The sequence below is a fragment of the Carettochelys insculpta genome, chromosome 24, assembly GCF_033958435.1.
Source record: "Carettochelys insculpta isolate YL-2023 chromosome 24, ASM3395843v1, whole genome shotgun sequence".
NCBI classification, from domain to species: Eukaryota; Metazoa; Chordata; order Testudines; family Carettochelyidae; genus Carettochelys; species Carettochelys insculpta.
Window position 1 is genome coordinate 15,524,629 of NC_134160.1, and position 21,684 is coordinate 15,546,312.

Sequence of the window (21,684 nt, forward strand, 5' to 3'; positions counted from 1 at the left end):
GGCTGGGGGCTGTGCGCTCCTCCCGTCTCGCTCGCTGTTGCTGCCGGCAGGGATTGGGCTGGGGAGACTTTCCTCCGTTTTTGTGCTGATGGGGTGAGGGAGGCGGCTTTCCTTTTATGGGCCCCGGAGGGTCCCTCCTGCTGCGGCCGCTCCAGCACATCTGGCTGGAGGGCCTTGTCGAAGAGCAGCATTTTAAGCTGTATCTCCCTGTCCTTCCTTGCTCTGGCTGTTAATTTTGCACAGAAGGAGCATTTCTGCGTGACATGGGACTTCCCCAGGCACCTTATACAGAGACTGTGCCCATCAGACGCTGGCATTGCCTCTCGGCAGGACTCACATTTCTTGAATCCTGAAGAGGACATTGTTGGTGAGTCTTTCAATTGTTAATGGGTACTTAGCACCTTCTCTGTGCTGTTTTCCCCCTCTCTGATAGCCTGCCGCGGCAGGAGGGCTAATGGCCCTAGGCTCCTGGCCTACGGTGCTCCGCTTGTTACTAGGACTGGACTGAATGCCGTCCCGCTTGTTGTTTCTTGTTTGTTTTTTTGTTTTTTTTGAAAATAACAACTGGCTAAGAACTTGAAAACTTTAAAGAAAAGCAGTTAAAACCATTGAATACGCTAACTTGGCCGTAGCCTACTCGGATTCCGTCTGCAGCCGACGGCGGTTAAGAGGAACTGGCGGGGACCGGATCGCGCACGTGGCCAGGACACCTAATGTGGAACACCCACGGGGACACTCGAAGAAGAAGAGAGAACATCTCCCTCGAGTTCTCAGGAAGCAAGTCCTTAAATATGAGTCAGAAGCTCATCGGTCATAGTTGTAATGGCTCAGGATAGGTAGCTGGTTAGCCATCCTGAGCAGCAAGCCCCCTGTGGAGTACACCTTTCTCCTGAATAGGTCCAGACATTTAGCATCCTTGGATTTTGGGGCCAGAGCTCCTTTTCACTGACAGTGGCTACCACCAAGGAGCAGGGTCGGTGTAGAGGTATTCAAAACCTTTGACAGGCACAAAGTATTTGTGCTCCACCCCTCGGGCAGTGGAAGGGATGGAGGCAGGTGTTTGCCAAATGGTGGAGACAGAGGACAGGGTGGTTTTGTTAAACAGAAGGGCCATATGTGATGGTCCCGCTGAGGCAAGGATGTCATGCATGGATTATTCAAGTCAGTGACTTTCTCCACAGGAGGGTGATGCTGGTAGCTGCCCACTGAACGAGATCCTGGAGTGCTCAGAAATCTGTGGACAGAGGCTTCAAGACTGAGGCAGTGGGACGTTCCTCTTACAGACAGGAGCTGGAGAAGACCAACAGGGGCCCAGAAGCCTCGGAGTGATCAGGCAGAGTGCGGGGTGTATCCTCCAGAAGAGTGGAAGCTAAGGGTCCAGAGGGGGCAGCTGATGGCAGCCTCAGGGGCCAGAGAAGCAGCCTGAGAGTGAGGCTGAAAACAAGCAACAGTGCCCTATGCCGGGAGGGTGTCCAAGGCATCCAGAACTACAACTGGGGTGGAGACCACTGGGGAGTGCTCAAGTCTCTGTGCAAGCACGGGTCTGCTGGGCTGGAGCAGTCGGACACAACTAAGGTCCCCCAGAGAGGAGGCAAGCCAGGCTGAGTGGGACGGCCATGGTGGGGTCAACCCTGCCAGACTTGGTGGTGGTGTGTGGTCAATGCTGAGCCAAGAGCATGAGCGCCAATGAGACTGATGAGGGGGTCGAGACCAGTGAGGAGAGTGAAATTGGTGCTGGGCTGAGAAGTGGTGCCAAGAAGTGGACAGGGGCCAAGGCAAAACACAGCATGGGGAGCCAAACCAGTGTTGAGAGCAGGACCAGTGCAGAACATGTAGTGCCAAGAGCTGGTCCAGTGCCGAGTTGGAGACCTGAGCCAGGAACTGGACAGGTGCAAGGAGTAGGAGCACTGATGAGGTGAAGTCCAGCGCACTGAAAAAGGCAGTAGCAGAGAACCCAGTCCACAGGGATCCCAGTGAATGGAGCCAGACTGGTGCCGAGGCACGTCCAAACCTGCCACTAGACGGGGCCAAGGTGATTGAATTTTGGAGCCCAAACTGCAAAAGCATCAAGATGGGGGCAGGCCTGATCAGACATGGTGCCAAACATCCTTGCAGTGGTAAGAGCGTTTCAAAAGTGCAGAACTGGAGCTGTCAGCCACAGAGACCCTCAAATGGGAGCAGTCAGGCAGTGAGTGAGACTGAGATTGATGCCGTGACTGTGATCGACACGACTGCCAATGGCTGGGTCAGGATTCCGAGTGGTGCTGGCTCTCTGAGGCTACGTCTACACGTGCAGCCAACATCGAAATAGCTTATTTCGATGTTGCGACATCGAAATAGTCTATTTCGATGAATAACGTCTACACGTCCTCCAGGGCCAGCAACGTCGATGTTCAACTTCGACGTTGCTCAGCCCAACATCGAAATAGGCGCAGCGAGGGAACGTCTACACGTCAAAGCAGCACACATCGAAATAGGGATGCCAGGCACAGCTGCAGACAGGGTCACAGGGCGGACTCAACAGCAAGCCGCTCCCTTAAAGGGCCCCTCCCAGACACAGTTGCACTAAACAACACAAGATACACAGAGCTGACAACTGGTTGCAGACCCTGTGCCTGCAGCATAGATCCCCAGCTGGCGCAGAAGCAGCCAGAAGCCCTGGGCTAAGGGCTGCTGCCCACGGTGACCATAGAGCCCCGCAGGGGCTGGAGAGAGAGCATCTCTCAACCCCCCAGCTGATGGCCGCCATGTAGGACCCAGCAATTTCGACCTTGCGGGACGCGGATCGTCTACACAGTCCCTACTTCAACGTTGAACGTCGAAGTAGGGCGCTATTCCTATCTCCTCATGAGGTTAGCGACTTCGACGTCTCGCCGCCTAACGTCGAAGTTGGTGCCGCTACTTCGAAGTAGCGTGCACGTGTAGACGCAGCTTGAGTGACCAGGCACTTACCCCCTGCAGATGCATCGAGGGACAGAGGCCGCAGTCTCTGCTGGGGAGTTCATCATGGTGATTAAGTCCCCCACCACTTGGAACATATCAGGCATAAACAAAGGCCCAACTGGGACCGGTTCACCTCTGAGGAAGTCCAAGAGAATCAGGCTGTGTGTGTGTGATGCTGGGCATCAGGAAACTCTGAATGTAACCCTCAATCAGAGAATTCCTTGCCCCAGCTGATCACAATTCCACTCCCCCAACACCTGCCTGGAAGTGCCCCTCCCACCTTCCTTCACCGCTCTGCCTCTCCTGTCCTAGCTCCGTCCCCCCGCAACTCTGTACCCAGCTCAGCACCTTCCCTTCTCTGCCTCCCAGCAACCTCTTGCTCAGCGTGGCCCCCAGAGTTCCTGTGCCCAGCTTGGTCCCTTCCCCTCTCTGCTGCTTCCCAGCCCACCTGAGCCCCCAGCAGTCCTGCGCCTCCCCAGTTGGCTCCCTTCTCCTAGTTGTCACTGACTATCTCTGCCCCCAATCCTCCATCCTCTTCCTTTTCTAGCCTGGCTCCTCCACCTCCCTTGGCCCTGCAGACCCGTGCAGGGATGCACCGCAGAGCTTGGCTCCCTCCTCCTCTTCCCTTCCTCCCTGCTTTCTCACATACAGTTGCAATCTCCAGACCCCACCCTCCCCTTCACACTACAGCTCTGTGGATTCCAGCTCAGAGGCTCTCTGCAGTCCTACCACATTGCTACAACAATGCTATTCAAAACAGCCAGGGACCCAGACAGGGCTAGATCAGTGGCCATGGTGGCGGCAGCAGCAGCAGCCACCCCAGGCCCATATACAAATGCCCCTTTTGCCAGCCTCTGTCAGAGAGCTAGTTTGTAGTGCTAGCTTTAGGTTTCTGAGTTAACACTCCAGTGAGACGAACATGGCAATTCACAGACCCCAGAGCTTGGGTCCCAGGGATATAATGTATAGAATTTACATTTTTTAAAATGCTCTCTCCCCCCTCTTACTGAGGAGGGGAAAGTGGTTTGGGTTTTGTTCTTTGGTTTTTGGGTTTTTTTTTTTGTTTGTTTGTTTCCCCCCCCACCCCTTTGTGGGGAGGGGAATGAAAGCTCAGATTGTGGAGCATAGTCCACTTCTAGCCCCAACTACGTTTAGTTTACTGGAGCTTAAGGCTGCTGTAAGAAGTTCGCTCCTGAATAAGTTTCAATGGGGCGGGGACAGAAAAGGAGAGTAGGAATGAACAGAAAGACTTCAGAAGTAAGTTTTTGTGCTACAGTAATTAAAATTAACATGTATTTTAGATAAGGATATCTGAAGATCCAAGCATTTAAGACTAAAGCTGAATACACAGATTCTGCATCTAAAAATAGATGCATGGACTTTTATAGTGATGTGATTTTATAGTCTTCAGCAAAAAAGCAATGAAATATTTAAAGCAAATTTTAAACTATTATAGTAATGCACAATTGTTTTTGTCAGTAAGCTCACAAACTGACAGCGTATACCTCCTGATTGGCACATGCCTGTTAAATGGTTTCATTACCACTTAATGGTTCTTTTACAGGCCAATGTTATGCTTTTCGGTCTGGCAAGCTAGAAGGCATTTCACTTTTAACTTAAGTAGATTCACTCTGTGGGAACACTCACAGAACTGCAACAGCCTGGTGCTGGAGACTGCAGGAACCTTCAGGAGAGGGACAGGAGCAGGGGACTGGCTGAGCAATAAGACCCAGGGAAGACACTGCCTCCCCTTGCCTTTCTCTCTTATACCTACCACTCAAGCATCTCATCATAGCTGGACATTAGGTTCGCATTGGCCCCAAAGCTTAATGGCTAATTAACAATTTTGTAATGGTTGGTAAAAATATTACAAAGAATCATATATCAAACTTTCTTTCCTATACCATAAAAACTTGCTTGTACTAAGTACAATCTAACTCTGACTGTGTAAGAATGAAATGTTCTGGGGTTGTGCAACCTTCCTTGAGTAAGCAATGTCCTAATCTAAAACTAGAGATTTTGTTTAGAATCTACTCAACAGATGGCTCAAGTAAAAGAATTAAACCAGATATTGGAAGTGTTCACAGGAATCTCACAACTTGGGCCAGAACCTCGTGACTTTTGGAATAAAAGTTCATTACTCCTGGGAGAATTCTGAACTACTGCAAGTATTCAAAATTCATGATCCCCCCCCCCCGCCGCCACAACCTTCTTTCCCTCCCCTTCAGGAAAACGAGTGACAGAGAAGCAAAGGAAAGTTGCAAGAGCTTTAACATACCCTTCCCTGGCAGCGCGGGCACATAGGTTAGGGTGTGCAAAGTGACCAACATAGACATAAATCATCATTGCAGGGTGGGGAGAGGAGTTGGGCAGGTATGTGTACGTATGAGCAAGTGAGAGAGAGACTCTGTCCCTGTATGGTGGCCCACCTGGTGTGAAGGGGCAAGGTTCAGGGTATGTCTAAGGGAGATAGGCATGAGGCAGGCTCTTTCCCCTCAGGAAGAAAAGAATGTACCAGCCTGCATAGTGAATTGATCCCATTGTTCTTACTGGATTTCCCCCAAGAGTATAAAACATGTGAAAGCTTTGAGGCTCCTTTACATTGGCAGACTGGTCTTATGAGCAGTGAAGCTTCACTTTTCCCATCAAAATATGCTCCACCAACTGTCTGTTGCTGATCTTTCTGCAGATGGTCAGTAGCCAATATAAACTGTGAGTCTGATTCCCCAGACCTCACTTGCTCTTCAGTTGCCTGTGATATAACACTGAGCATATGGCTGCACATATATGTTGACTAATAATGTGAAATCAAGGTCAATCCTAGCTACATTACTGTTTGAGAGAGAAGGTCTGGGATTTCTTTCATTGCTCCCCATTACCACTGTCCATTGCTGTATTGTAAATACATTATTAAAATAATTAAAACTAGTGTAATATATTCTGTTATTTTGACAAAATAGGCAGAATTCAGTAGAATTGTCAAGTATAGTGCACAGAATTTTTTATTAATTTTTTTCCCCCACAGAATTTTCCCAGGAGTATCAACATCAGTGCTTTAGAAAAGAAGAAGAGCCGGCACTCAGCCAGTTCAGCAGCCCCCTCCCCCAGCCAATCCCGCAGCTGGAGCTTCTGAGTTGCCTCTCCTCAAAATAAAGCACTTATCAACATGAAATGCATTTTTCATATTTCCCACTGTGGGACTCCCATCTAGAGCACTTTATAGTCAGAGAAAAAGCCTTAGCACAGGTGAGAGATCTTTTGACATGCAAGGACTAAAACAAAGTAACTAAGAGACTGGAAAGTATAAAGTTGAGATGCGATCCTCCAGAAAAGGGAAAAAAAGCATAAAATTTGCCATATTCATCATAGCAAATTTCAAATTAACAATACAGGAAAAGCTTGGTTATCCAACACTCCATGTTATCTGACAGTGGTTGCCTGCCCAAGCCATCTGGGGCTTCTTGCCCGGGGACAGCTCGGGGGGGGATGGCTGCTCCCGCAGGTGACACAGGCTGCCCAGCCAGGAAGCCAGCCCAGGGAGATGGCACTGGGGTAGCCAGCACCCCACCTGGCTGGCTGGGGCTCAGCACCCCAGGGCCAGCTGTAGCCGTGGCCCCAGGACTACCTGGGTCTCAGCCAGTATCCTGCAGCCTCCCCCAAGGAGCTGGGCACCAGCATTTCATAAGGGGCCCAAGCAGGTCCCCCCCTCCAGCCTCTCACTCTCTGACAGCGCCCACCACCCCACCCAATTATCCTAGACTTTCAAGTATCCGACTAGCGGTTGGCTCCTGATTATGTCGGATAACCAGGTTTTAACTTCAGTAAAACATTTTACTTAGCACTTTCTTGGCTGGAAAACTTTACTCAATACCTGTTTTAAAGGCCTCAACAGCATTTTGATGTTAGGTGTCACATAGGACAAGCATGTGCATAACCACACAATGCCAATTACACAATTGTCACTGTGAAATGTCACCTCCCATTCAGGATTTCTGTTCTTAACCTTAACTGAAAAACAGAATCCATACTGAATGTTACGTATTTCAAGCCTCTAATTTAGATATTCATCTACAGAGACAAGTCTTTCCAAACAAATACAAATTCTACTATGAGTTTTATAAAACCCTTACATATCACACAGACAATCAATTTTATTTTTTTCCAGAAAAGCTCAAAATGTGCTAACAGATCACATAAAGCCTACTAACAGTGACAAAACATTTTAGGCACAGAAAATTTCAACTGCTTTGCAAATATCGCCAAGTTTCTCACCTAAAGTTGCAGCTGCTGCAAGTCCTGCTGCATATGGATCTGTTCCTGGTGGAGCAGCACTGATGATGTATGGATTGGGGACAAAGGCAGCGGGAGCTAAACCTGCTGAAAACATACCTGTCAGTAAAAACAAACTTAACTAGAACTGAAGCCCTATTCAGCTACTCATCCTGGCTATAACCAAACAGGATAAACAGGCTTGAGCTGCTCTGATTTAAGAGTACGGAAGGCTGGCAGCTACTTTCAGAAGACAAATTATGCATTTTTCACATGTAGTTCCTGGCATACAGCAAAGAGTAAGTTTATTGGATCTTATAGAGACAATCAAATGTAAAATTTGTAGCAGAGTTATCATGCATATTTATATGGACTTTGACTCCATAAGATGTAACATCCTTTAACGAGCTTGGAAAATAGTCAACAAGAAAAGACAATGAGAAAATAAAGAGCAATTACCAATTAATTATATTGGTGGATATTAATACACACTCAAACTAAGTTTTCACTCAAAATTAATTTGAGCCTTTTTTATCATAGGAGCTTAAAGCTCTTTAGAGACATAAAAGCATTTTCATAAAAATTCTCTTAAACCTAATTAATTAGGCAAATGGATGACAAGGATCTATAGCAAAACTGTAACAAATCTGCAGATTAACATGCAAGGTACACAAGAAACAGTGTCTTCATAATTTGCTATAGCACTTTATAACTAAATTAAATTCAATTAGGAAGATCTACAATTTAACTACTTGACACTGAGAAATTTTTAATGGGTAAGCCCTGGTCAGTGGGTTCATGGTAACATGTTTAAACTTCTAAATCTCACCCAGAATAGCCTGAAACTCCAACTTGTGGCAAAGTTAATTCAAAACTAACTCACAGTAATACATAAATATGAACGTAAATTTCTGTAGTCTGTACTAAAATGTTTACCTTCCTTCATTCTACTGTCCCAGTTACCCCAATTAATGTCTGGTTCAGAGTAACATACCTGGAAAACTTTCATAACTGAACATTATTCTCATAGAGGGCAAATGTCATCACCAGGAAGGAGGAATTTTTTAAAGCTTTACAAATTATAGCAAGATATTACTAGAATTTTGCAAAAGTAATCTTCAAATATGGCCTGCTTCTGAAATCTGTATGTCAATTTTCCGTAATTCAGAACACACTTTAAAAACCGCTCAAGACTTACTACCATCGGCAATTCTGAAGACATCTTTAAGCAGGTAACAGCAACCATCAGCAGGAATCTAATAAAGCCAGGGCATTAAATGTAGGACTTACCTATGTGCGGCTGATGGGCAGCCGCCAATGCATATTGTTGCTGCTGTGCTGCCGTCAGTTGCTGAACAGCAAGTGCATTCGGTCTCTGAAACAACTGAAGGGACAAAGGAAGTGTTTTAGTTCTTTACTCATGAACTAGAGCAATATTCTCTAAATACCCTTTAGAAGCAATACTGACAACTAGTTTAGTATTGTAAGAGCTTGGACACTCTTCAGGATATGGAAACATGTATAACAGATGTTCAGAAGTGTTTTACATTCATCATCTACATAATCTATCTCAAAATATTCTCATTCCAGTTTCAGTCTATTGTGAATGTTTCCCCCCAAGGCCTAGACTCTTTTATGGTTTTATACCATTGCATTCCCTGACAGCTTCACTCATCAACTTCCTTTAAAAAGAAATTTTTTTGTGATCTATAGGTTCCCCCTAACTGCAACCTATCCATCACAGAGAGCATGTAACTCACAAGGTTGTTTCCAGCCATAATGTTGTATTAAATATACTAAATACTTGTAAGTAACCTCTGCTGCCAGAGAGGTTATGTTAGTGGAGACTGGCTACATGAAAGAGAATGGGAGGGCAGATACAAGCACTTCTGTAAAATATGGGCCACGCTCAGAAGTTAAGGAGCCCCAACATCACTTGAAAGAGAAAGCTTTCCTTAAATATTAGTTTTCTCTCAGACCTTCTAAATGAGCCCAGACACTAGGTGCGCATAGTTCTTCTCTGACAGTAGTAGACAGAAAGCAGACGCTGGGAGGTTGTGGTGATAGCATCCCTGCAAAAGGGTTGCCAGTTCTCACAGCTCAGCTTAATCTCTGAAAGCAGTACACAGTACTATTTAAGTGTAATATAAAAATTACACAACTTGAGAAACAGAAACCTTGTGCTATTTGCAAAAACACTGGAAGTGCCAAAGGGAGCAATAACCTTGAAGGAAGCTATAACAGCTAGCACAGAAAATCCTGAAGAAAAAAGGGGGAAGTTTGTCTCCAGCTTTGAGGGCCAGTCCAGATTTTTGGGGCCTCCCAAAGGAGTGCAGTGACACACAAAAGGGTAAGACTAATGCCTCTTTGCTGCCTACAGCACCCTTGTGGCACAGGACAGTGGCACCAGGTAGCTGCCTGGAATAACTAGTACAGGTGCTTACACATAACTTCCTAGCGTAATGTATTGTGAAAACAGAGAAACCGGGTTGCTGCACTGAAGCAAGCTTTGCCGACTAGAAGCTTTAGCTATTCGATAAGAACGGATTTGGATGTTATGCATTTTGCCGCCCCCTTCCATCCTTATATGGCTCGTCTACACTTCACATATTGCAGCTACGTCACTGCAGCACTTTAGTATAGAAATTACGCACACTGATGGTCAGGATTCACTCACTGATATATTTAATCCCACCTACTTGAATGGCAGTAGCTAGGTTGACAGAACAATTCTAGATCTAGAAATGCCTATGATGGAGATTAGGTCAGCTTAACTACACCACTTGGGCATGTCCACTTTTCATACCCCTGAGCAATGTAGCTGGGTGAACCTAACTTTTTAGTGTAGGCTAAGCTTCAGATAGTGAGTCCTAGCTTCTTCATAAAATATTAAATCAGGGTGGATTGACAAAAATAATCCAGCTGGATTCAGGCAGATGGATATAGTTACCTATAGCACAAAACTCAAAACTATTAAAATGTGTATTGTTGATAGAAATCTTCACAGAGAAGGGCTTTCAACTCTTTTTCTCCTTGCTCAGTAAACTGCAAATAGGAATATGAGAAAAATAGCCTAAGGGATAGTCGTCTTCTGCCACTTTCTGTAAGTCCTTTTGTAAGTCCAAACTAAGGAACAGCATGCATATTTAATACAATATTTTCAGATCCAAAGAAGAAGAGCTAGTCTGAATACAAGTTTCAGCTTTTGTCAACCCCCATGCCAAAATATAGTTACACCTTGTTTAAGTACATCTGTGTGCCATGGAAGCTCATAAATGCACCAGTAAGATTCCTATGTCTAGACCATTCTGAAGCAACTCCAGTGTGTTGGCTATAGAGAAGTAAATCAAATTCATGGTTTATCCATTACACAGTAAAACTGGTTCTTCAAAGCCTATAATCATGGGTAGAGGTGGAACACATACCTTTACTCAAAAGACGTTTCTTCCAAGATGCATCCTTTCAACAGTGATGATCTAAGCCTGAAGAGAACAGGATCTTCATAACAAGTAGGGTCTTTTTGTCAATAAGTCACCTGTGGTTGGCAGGTGAATCATATTTCTATTGACAGGCATGGGTTCAAGGCAGCAAGGACTTCTTGCCCAATCTGAGATTGAGAAATGTGTGGGAATGAAGGATCCCAAGGATCAGCTAATTCTATGCAGCACCTTCCTGATGGACCAGTGTGGAAAAATGTATGACACCGTGCTGGTGTATCTTCTTACAGAACAAATATCCATGATTCTGCTGTCTACCTTCCTGTTGTCTCTTTCACCTAAAACAAGTTGATCCAATAAAAGGTATTACCCCGCATGCCTTCCTGTGGCACCTTAAACTACAACATATCCACCCACTCACTGATTTCTCAATTTTCCAATCTCCTGTGACTATTTGGGATCAATTTATTCAGTCCACTATGTTTCATTCTGGCTACGTGAATGGAAAGTGGGGAGGGACACAACTACCACCACCACCTAGCCTGTTCTTACAATCAACAGTCAGTTTCTCTTGGCCATATATTTCTCTTTCTGATCAATACTTAGGTATCTGGTTCCCAAAACCAGCACAATCTCAAAATGGATGTCTTTGCCATCCATTATAACTTGACCCAGAAGTCATCCACATAGAGGTGAATGACGGTTACTGACATGATTATTCATGCTGGAATGGCTTCAAGATGATGCATAACAGGTTGAATGATAATATGTGATACTGAAAACTGTTTCAGGGCTGTGCAATGCAGGGGACATGGATACAAGTGCAAGAGCAGTATATATGAACATAAGTATCAACAGATGCCATAAGTTTGCATTGCATATGAGAAGGCACTTCAGAAAGTTCATTTTAAAACTTCCCCAATGAAACTAACTTACTTAGGTTCATACAAATAAGACTACCTATGGGGGCTAGGGGAACACACATCTCAAAGAACCACCGTTATTGCACAAGGTGAGTAACTTCTTCTTTGAGTCTTGTCCCCATGGGTTCTCCACTCTGGGTGACTATAAAGCAATAGTCAAGGTTCAGAGGTGCATTTAAAGCTCAGTAACTACTACAGTAGATAACACTGCTTGACCCACTTGGATGGAGGAAGCAATGGAATATAAGAGAATGTAGTGTTGGGCAAATGTGTTACTGGAAGACCACATGGCTTCCTTACAGATATCCATAAGGGGTACGTTCTTGAGAAAGGCGGCAGTAGGGAACACATCCTGGGTTGAGTGGGCGGTGACAACTCCCAGCAGCTCCCTAAGGTGAATCACATAAGTGTGAAAAGAGGTGGAGATCCACTTGGTGGTGCAGTAGTGATGACACTTCCTGTAGACCTGGGTCACAAATAGGCCTATGTATGGTTGGCCTCAGAGTTGGAACATGTGGTTGAGGGCTGCCGTATTGATCTCCCACTTGTGGTGGCTGCTGAACGAGTGATTGAGAACATCTGCCATCACGTTCGGCACTCCAGGGAGATATGTAGCAACAGGGGTGACATGATGCCAAATGCACCAAGTCCACAGCTGTATGGCTTCTGTATTCAGGGATAGGGATCAGACCCCACCCTGAAGACTGATTTAATACATAATGGTAGTATTGTCCTTAAGGATGTTGACAGAAGTGTGTGCCAGGTACCTTTAGAAATGCTTGCAAGCATAATGAACCACTCAGAACTCTAGTAGGTTGACGTGAAGTGCTTGCTCATTGAAGGACCACATGCCCAGCACTGTGTGAGAACTCAATGGGCCTCACAACCCAGAAGGGAGGCATCCATAGCAAGGGTGACTGATGGTGGAGTCTGGTGGAAATGCACCCCGGCAAGGATGTTGCCCAGCTATGTCCACCACTGGAGCAAGGCCAGAATGCATGCCGGGGTGGTCACAGTTTTGGAGAGTGGGACCCTGGCCAGGGTATAGCAGATGGCCAGCCATGACTGAAGGCAGTGCATACAAAGCCTGGACAATTTGACCACATATGTGTTACTGGGCACATGCCCCAGCAGCTTAAGGCAGGCACCCACAGTGGTGGTGGGCAAGACAGATATACCACCAAGATGAGGTCACGCACAGCCTGGAACCTTTGGATGGTCAGTGCGATTCTGATGGTGATGGTGTTTATCTGAGCTCCTATGAACTCTAGAGACTGTGTGGGTTGAAGCTTAGACTTCTTGTTGTTTATGTGGAAGCCAAGACTCAACAAGAGGTCCATGTGATCTGCACCACGCACAAGGCCTCTGTGAACGACAGTCCTTTAGAAGGCAATCATCCAGGCAGGGGAATATGACAACACCATGCTGATGTGGATGGGCAGCCTCCACAGCCAGAGTCCTAGAGAACATTTGGGTCATGATGGAGAGGCCAAATGGAAGGACCCGATACTGATAATGGTGGGGCCCCGCTGTGAACTAGAGGAAGAGTCTGTGCACTGGATGGATGATGATGTGGAATTAGGCATCTTGTAGGTCAAGAGCTGAGAGCCAGGATAACGGTTGTGAGAGGTACCATTTTGAAGCGTTGGCAGAGGACATATTTGTTGAACCTCCTAAGTCTGAGGATAGGTCTCCATCCTCCAGTCTTCTTTTGAGTTAGGAACTATGTGGAATAAAACTCCCTGCCCTGAAACTCCATGGGAACCGGTTTGACGGCTCCCAAACAGAGGACGTGCCGAACCTCTGTGGTGATGAGATGCTTGTGAGAGGGGGCCCTGAAGAGGGAAGGGGTGGGATGGTCAATAAGGGGGACAGCAGTGAATGGGATGGCATACCCCTTACCAACTTGTCCAAGGTAATGGAGGCGCTGATGAAATGAGTAACTCGCAGACTGAGTATTGGTTAGTCCAGAAAGACGTCTCAGACTCTCCACCACACCCTCAAAACTGTTGTCTGGGTGGTTGAGGGCGAGATGCTGAGGACTGCTGCTGGGGCTATTTATTGGGTTGTTGCCGCTGAAATCTGTGCCATTGGCAGGGCTCAAAACATTGGTGCTGGAAACAGTGAGTAGAGAACCAACCTGACCGGAGGCGTATACATGCTCTGCATATGAAGTGTGGTGTGCCAATCCTTCATAGAATGAAGGACCTCATCAGTTTTTTCAGCAAATGGGTGCTGCCTATAAAAGCAGAGGTCCTCCACATTTTGATGTAGGTCCTTATCACCACAGCATAGGCCATGACCTAAGCTCCTCTGTCTGCAATATCCATTGCAGACTGTAGCGCCATGCAAGTGATGATATGCCCCTAGCGGGTAACACTGAGGGCCAGGTGTTGTTGTTCTGGCAGTGCTGGGACCAACTCTTGAGTTTCAAGCAGTTTAGGTGGTCATAATCGGCCAGCATGGCCACTTAGTTGGCTGCCTACACCAATAGCATGCCAGATTAATAAACTTTACAACCCATAATATCCCATTCTTTGCTTGACTTTTCCTGAGGGGGGGTGGTGGTGGTGTGTAGAATGGAAAGATCTGGTTTTGTTTCTAACAGCATTCACCATGAGTGAGTTTGACTGTGGGTGGGTAAATAGAAACTCTGAATCCTTGGAAGCCACAAAGTATCTTTTGTCAGCCCTCTTATTTGGGGGTGGGGGCGGGGGGGGAGCGGTGGAATGGAAGCTGGTGTTTGCCAAATAACATTGGTGGCTTCCATGATGGCCTCGTCCATCAGCATTTCCACTCTAGAGGAAGAAGGTGGCTGCAGGATGCAAAGGAGCCTGTATTGTTTGACCAGCACCTTTTCCTATGCCAGGGCCACCCATCAGAAGGAGATCATGGAAGGCTTTGGCATCAACAGTGGGTGGAGATGACACCGAGAGCACCACATCATCTGGCAAGGACAAGGAGAGGTGCAGAGGGGATTCCTGTTAACCCTCCGACAAGGAATCCTCAGTGCTGGAACATTGGGACAGCACATACGGTGCCAAAGTAAAAGGCTGTGGTGAGGGAGAATGATTCCCAGATGCCATGGACAGTGGCAATGGAACATGAAAGCGGGGTGTCCACAACTGCCATGATGACCACTGCAGTGCCAAGTTGTGGTGATGGGAATAATGGCGTGCAAACCATGGTGGAAGCAGTTGTGGGTGTGCCATAGTAGCATAGTACATGGGGCTGGAGTTTTGGGAGGAAAAAGGGGCATTGGAACCACCCTTTCCTAGGGCAAGAGGTGGTCTTCTTCCTGATGTACATGAAAACCCTGATCTTTCGGACAGGAGTGGGGAGGTGGATGGTACTGGGGAGGCCCAGTGAGGCGAGCTGAGCAGTGCCAGACTCAGTACTGGGTAAGCTTTTGGTGACGAGTTGGTTAGTCACTGCTTCAACATCATGCCACAGTGGGGAGCAGGAGGGTCCTGAGGTGCAGCATCTCAGTGTCACTACCAACACTGCACAGGAGTGCGGTGATTTGTCAGCCCTGATTTTATGTGGTGCTGTGTTCTATGACTGCTGTGAGTGGTGCAGTGATTTAGAATGTAACAGCAACGAAGGGTCCCGTGGCACCTTATAGACTAACAGAAAAGTTTTGAGCATGAGCTTTCGTGAGCACAGACTCACTTCATCAGTCTGTGCTCACAAAAGCTCATGCTCAAAACTTTTCTGTTAGTCTATAAGGTGCCACAGGACCCTTCGTTGCTGCTACAGATCCAGACTAACACGGCTACCCCTCTGATACTTGATTTAGAATGGTGCTTCTTAAACTCCGCGTCCAGCATGCAGGGTGGGGTCTTGTTCTTCAAAGACCTTTTGTGCCCTGGGGTCAAGGCAGCCAAAGTCAGTGGTGCCAACAGTGTCAGGGGTGCAAGTGCTTATGGATGGTTCCGAAAGCACTCTTTGGTGGTGCCAAACAAGGACGGTGCTGGGGAGGCCACAGCCAGCATTTCTGCTGACTCAGCCCTTAAAGATGGCACCAGAGGCCAGGAATGTGCTGAAGATGGGTCCGTCACCACAGGATGGGTCCTCATGGAGGCAGAGGGATGTTTAGAGTCCGTAATCTTGGTCTCCCATGCTGAGTCTTTAGCAGGTGGCTGCTCCAGGGCTGCTGGTTGAAAAATGTACCTATACAAAAGGTCCCTCCAGACTGTTGGCTCAGTCCTTTGTAGCCCTCGCCACAAACCTGGAACAGTGAGTGCGGGATGGACTCCGACAGTCCTCACCCAGAAATTTACTGCAGGATGCATGGCCACTGGAGACCAGCATGGCTTCCCTGCATGCTGTGCACTGCTTAGAGCCTGGGGAATTCAGCATGGCGGTAACACAGCAAAAATTCTAACGCTACTAAAAAACCTCTCTCCTTTTTTGAACTAACTTTTGAAACTCTAACAGGGAGAGTAATTTGGATAGGAAGGCTAACTAATAACTATCTATCAAATTTGAGTGTTGTTCAGACAGGTTGAAGCTTCGTTTACAGCCAAGGATGCTAGACAAGGAACTGAGGAGTGCTGTGCTGTGCACACACCAGATAGCACAAGGAGGCGCTACTGCACACGTGCAGCTCAGGAAACCATGGTTACAAAAGAATATCTGAGTGCCAGCGCAAGGACACACCGACACCTAGAGCGGAGCTCCCGCGGGGACAGTATTCAAAGAATGTTAATTTACAATGAGGTACAGTCTTCATGTTCCACTGATCAGTTATGTTGACCATTCCAGTTTGCTTACAGCTAGGGGACAGAATAATACCTATTAGTCACTGGCAGCAGGGGAGTGTGCTACCTCCAAAATTTCCTTAGTTATTTTCTACCACCAACGGCTGCAAATAATTTCACACGTGGTATGGAGTTTTCCACTCAGACAACTTCTACTTTATTTCAAGGGGTTTTCAAGGAAAATTCCTAATTTAATCCAAAGAATGAGTTCCAGCGCTAGCTAGAACAGAAACAATTAAAACTTCAGAGCATGGACAACAGACCTGTCCTGGTTGCAAAAGTCAATGAATTAAAAGCAGGAAGAACATAATTGACACTATTGGAGTGTTTGCCTTCTTGTGGTACACAGCAGCTTCTGCTCTCTCTGCAAACTGCCCATCGAGCAGGTGATTAACACCAACATGTACACGGCAGAAATCAGATTAAAAGAGTGCCTCCAATATTCAGAAATCTCTCTCTCATCATAAGTCAACTGGATGGGCTGGTGATTAAACTGTTTTCATCTGTAAACAGCAAATAAAGATCCCTTCAGACCCTGCACATGTCAGGATGAACGAGGTCAGGTGAACAGCCTTTTATAAATCTGGGCAAGGTGCCTCATATTTTCCCACCTTTTCCATTGCTTCCCAGGACAATATAAAGGACAGAGGGAGGGAGGGAGCAGCAGTATTACTATTTAGACCTTTCTGGTTTAAGAGTCTCTGCTCTCAGGCAGGATGACCCTTGGATGTCTCTCACAGAGGTCTGTGATTGTTAAACCAATCCTCCATCCAGGACCAGACAAGTTTAAAATGAATACTTGGACAAAATGAGTTTTGCTGTCATGGACCACAAAAGAGAAGTCAACGAAGAGCTTGTTTCACTGGTTCATGAAAGTCCATACTGTATCTACCAGGACGAAACACTGAAACAACCTTGATTTTCTTCAGGAAGGTTTCTCTGTAAGTGGAGAAGAGCATCCTAGCATAAAGGTCAAATCTCCGTAGTATGTTCACAGAATATCCTAGAAAAGGAAGTTTTTACAAATCTAACATTAAATTCTATGTTAGTGCACTGATTTTATTCCAACTCCACAAGGTCAGAACTCCTGCAAGAGGCACTGATTTCCTATCCACTAGAGTAGCCTTCCAAAAACTACGACTATCTCCAATCACAGGAATGTCTCCCATGTGATCCAGAATTATACATTTAATTCAGACAGATATTCCCCATACCTTAAGTAATCTCAAGAAATACCCCCTCTCTAGTTAAGTATCCTAATTCAATCCTTAGCGACACTGAAATCACAAGGCAGAAAAGTCATGCCTCCTGCATGGAGGCTGGCAAGATCGCCTCACGGCTATCAATATTTAAAGTTTGCCAGGGATCTGGAATTTGTGATCATTAGGCAGAATCTACCACTCTCTGGAAAGCGTGTTTTTTTCTTCAAAGAACATTTAATATGGTCTGTAATATAAGAATGAAGATTTTAATTATACTGGCTGTGGATATGCTCAACTGGAAGAAACTGCATGAGGCCGTGTCAGACAGGACTACTGATGCTATAACCAAACCGAAAGCACGTGGAAATTGCATGGTACTGTTTCTGTGGACCATATTAATCAAAGAGAAGATATTTTCAGGCAGATATGGATAAATATTTCTACCGTCACTATGTGTGAACATTATGGAAGCCTAAGTGGTTAGGAGACAGAAGCAGCAAATATCACTTTAGGCATCAGGTGTACTGGCAGTCTTCCTACATGAGGAGTTCAACAAGATTTCTTAGAAGAGGAATCCAAGAGAAGGCAGAGATGGTACCAAGTACCTGAGAAAATCCCACTGCCGAAGCTGGAAGAAATGTGCATGACTGGCTTGAGGCCTTGAAGCACCTGGCACTCTGGAGAGCTGTGCCTAAAGAAAGCAGACTAAGGCTCTTTGGCAGCCTGTGGTGAAGACAACATGAGGAGAAGTCTTTTTTTTTTTTTGGTGGGGGGGTGAAATCTCTTCTGCATAGGCCACAGGCCCTTAACTCCACTCCTTGTGGATATCTGGAGGAAGGATGTTTCTATCCTAACTGAAGTTTGTGGTGTAGAGGCTGCTACACGCTGCTGTCTGTGACTAGAAATTCCCATAGGGATCCAAGGCCTGCTCCATTCTTTTCTTTATTAAGGTCTTTCTTGGCCAGCTGATTCTCTACTTGTATGATTAAAAACAACTGTGCTCTGGGAGCCAGCAAAGCCCATATACTCAGTAGATATGTGTAAGACTCAGTGCATGTCTCCATCTATTGGCAGTGAAGAACTATACTCCAGACACCTTAACTGAAACAGAAGATCAAAGAGAAAACCCAAAACGAAAGGGTTACTGCTGCCAAGTTTTCATTTTAATTTAAAGACTACTCGATCTACTCCTTTGGTTCCCAAATTGATATTAATTTGTGTCTCCTTCACCCAAAAGTACATTTTCACCTTTTCAATTATATAGTGAGGCTCTAAGGAACAGTGTTTCACTTATAAAAATAGCTAAGTGCACAATAATTTAGCATATGGTAAATCACATTCATATGCCAGGATACAGCTCTAGGTGAAGACATGTCTGAACTAGGAATGTGAACCAATTGGGGGAGAAGGGAGAATGTGCACTGGGGAGTTGGAGCACCTTCAAGTGCAGTGCACCATGGAACAGGGCTGTGCCCCACAGCCCACCATCCCCCAGGCTGCCATGGACTACTCCTACACAGGCAACTCTTACTCTGGCCTTGCTGGATCACCCACACCTGTGACTGTCCCACAGGGTGAGGCTTACCAATGCATCATTAAAACTGTAACATCCCTAGTCTGAACAGGGTTTGGCAATATGTCTGAGATATTGTTTTTCAAGTGCTAAAACTCTTAGGCTATGTCTACACAATAGCAATCCGTTGACAGAAAGAGAAGTTACTCACCGTAGTAACGATGGTTCTTCGAGATGTGTCCCCGTGGGTGCTCCACGATAGGTGTCAGGCTCGCCCCGGCGCTGCAGATCAGATCTTTCCAGCAGCTTCTGCCGGCCCGCGCATGCGTCGGCGCGCGGCGCTCCCTTGCGCGCTCCCAGAGATCCGAAGCGGGGAGGATGGGCGGGTGGTGGAGCACCCAAGGGGACACATCTCGAAGAACCATCATTACTACAGTGAGTAAGTTCTCTTTCTTCCTTGAGTGTCCCCGTGGGTGCTCCACGATAGGTGACTACCCAGCAGTAACCCAAGAAAGGAGGTGGGTAATCGGGTTATGTGTAGCTTGCCCCCGAAAGGACCGCTGTCGAGAGACGGGTATCCTCTTGGAATACCCTGTGAAGGGCGTAATGTTTGGCGAAGGTGTCATAGGATGACCAGGTCGCCACTCTGCAGATGTCTTTTAACGCAATGCCCTTGAAAAAGGCTGTTGATGCCGCCACCGCCCTGGTGGAGTGTGCCCTAGGCGGGGCCAGTAAAGGACTCTAAGTTCGTAGCACATTTTTATACAGGATACGATGTGCTTCGAGATTCTCTGCGAAGAGAGACCTTCTCCTTTTGACCTGAGAGCGAGAGAGACTAGGAGTCTATCCGTTTTTCGGAAGGACTTAGTCCTGTCTATATAAAAAGCCAGCGTCCTCCTCACGTCCAGGAGGTGTAGGCGCGCCTCTTTGTTTGAGTTATGAGGTTTTGGATAAAATGAGGGTAAGACTATAGGTTCGTTAATATGAAACTCTGAAGAAACTTTCGGAACAAAGGCTGGATGCAGCCGTAAGGTTAGCGCCTCCTTCGAAAATACTGTGCAGGGTGGCGCTGCCATAACTGCCGCGAGCTCGCTCACCCTGCGAGCTGACGTGATTGCAAGAAGGAAGGTCGTCTTTATCGTAAGGAGACAGAGGGAAACTGTGGGTAAGGGTTCAAACGGTGGTCATGTTAGCGTGTTAAGCACCAGGTCCAAGCTCCACGAAGGTGGAAGCGGTTTCCGAGGGGGGGGTACAGGTTTACCAGCCCCTTCAGGAACCTGGTAACGATGGGATGGGCGAACACCGTAGGCCCTTCCTCTTCATGTCGGAAAGCCGATGTAGTGGCAAGGTGGACCTTCAACGAGGATAGGGAGAGGCCGCCTCTCTTGAAGTCTAGTAAGTATTCTAATATTACAGGTATAGGCACAGCAAGGGGAGCTAACTGCTTGGTAGAACACCATGCAGTGAATCGAGTCCATTTCTGCTTGTAGGTCTTCCTGGTGGAAGTCCTTCTGCTACTTTCTAGGACTTGTTGCACTCCCTCCGTACATGTGCTCTCTAGGGAGATGAGCCATCGATTAACCATGCTTGCAGTCACAGGCCTGGGGGGTGTGGGTGCACTATAGACCCCTGGGCTTGCGTGAGCAGGTCTGGTGCCACCGGAAGGGGCATCGGTGGGTGGTCCGACATGCGCAGGAGTAAGGGGAACCATTGTTGTCGATCCCAAGTTGGGACTACTAGGATCATGCGGGCTTTCTCTCTCCTGGCTTTCTGCAAGACCTTGTGGATGAGCACTGTGGGAGGAAATGCGTAAAGCAGGGGGCCCTTCCACGAGATTGCGAATGCGTCCTCCAGGGACCCCCGTCCCAGTCCTGCCCTGGAGCAGTATTGTGGGCACTTCTTGTTGCGATGAGTGGCAAACAGGTCTACCTGGGGAAACCCCCATGCATGAAAAATTGGTTGTAGCAGATCAGAACGGATCTGCCACTCGTGTGTGAGTGCGAAGCGCCTGCTCAACTGGTCTGCCTGCACGTTGTGAGCGCCTGGTAAATACGAGGCTTTCAAAGTTATATTGTTGGTGATCCACCAGTTCCACAGCCGGACTGCTTCCGCACATAAGGCACGGGACCGAGCTCCTCCTTGTCGATTTATATAAAACATGGTGGAGGTATTGTCTGTATTGATCCCGACTACTTTGCCTTGTATATAGTCTCGAAAGTGTTTGCAGGAGTTGAACACTGCTCTGAGCTCCAGTATATTTATATGCAGCGACTGTTCCGTAGGGGACCACAGTCCCTGCGTCACCTTTTCGCCCATGTGTGCTCCCCACCCTATGTGGGAGGCGTCGGTGGTGAGAAAGATAGATATTTGTGGTTGATGAAAGGGTACCCCTGTTAGCATGTTCTTGGGGTTCACCCACCATTGCAGGGATCTGCGCACCTCTGTCGTGGGCAACACCACCCTGCGGACGGTGTGTGCTGCCGGTTTGTAGACGCTCGCCAGCCAATGCTGCATGCTGCGCATATGCAATCCGGAGTTCTGTACTACCAACGTTGCTGCTGCCATATGGCCTAGCAGCTGTAAGCACGTTAGAACCAGCACCGTCGGGCTGAAGGTGATAACTTGTACGAGGGA

At 47.0% G+C, this 21,684-nt stretch overlaps 1 protein-coding gene across 9 annotated transcripts in view; it reads right to left on the reverse strand.

Annotated features, from left to right (window-relative positions):
• The window catches only part of PUM1 (pumilio RNA binding family member 1), a 209,043-nt gene that overhangs the window by 72,549 nt on the left and 114,810 nt on the right, over positions 1-21,684 (reverse strand). For 5 of the 9 annotated variants that reach the window (XM_074976100.1, XM_074976093.1, XM_074976098.1 and 2 more), the window contains exons 8-9: positions 8,503-8,596; positions 7,216-7,332 (exon numbers count right to left, since the gene is read on the reverse strand). In XM_074976100.1, the coding sequence (XP_074832201.1) occupies positions 7,216-7,332; positions 8,503-8,596 (211 nt within the window). The remainder of the gene's footprint in view (positions 1-7,215; positions 7,333-8,502; positions 8,597-21,684) is intronic. The other 4 variants (XM_074976097.1, XM_074976096.1, XM_074976095.1 and 1 more) reach the window with 2 other exon arrangements.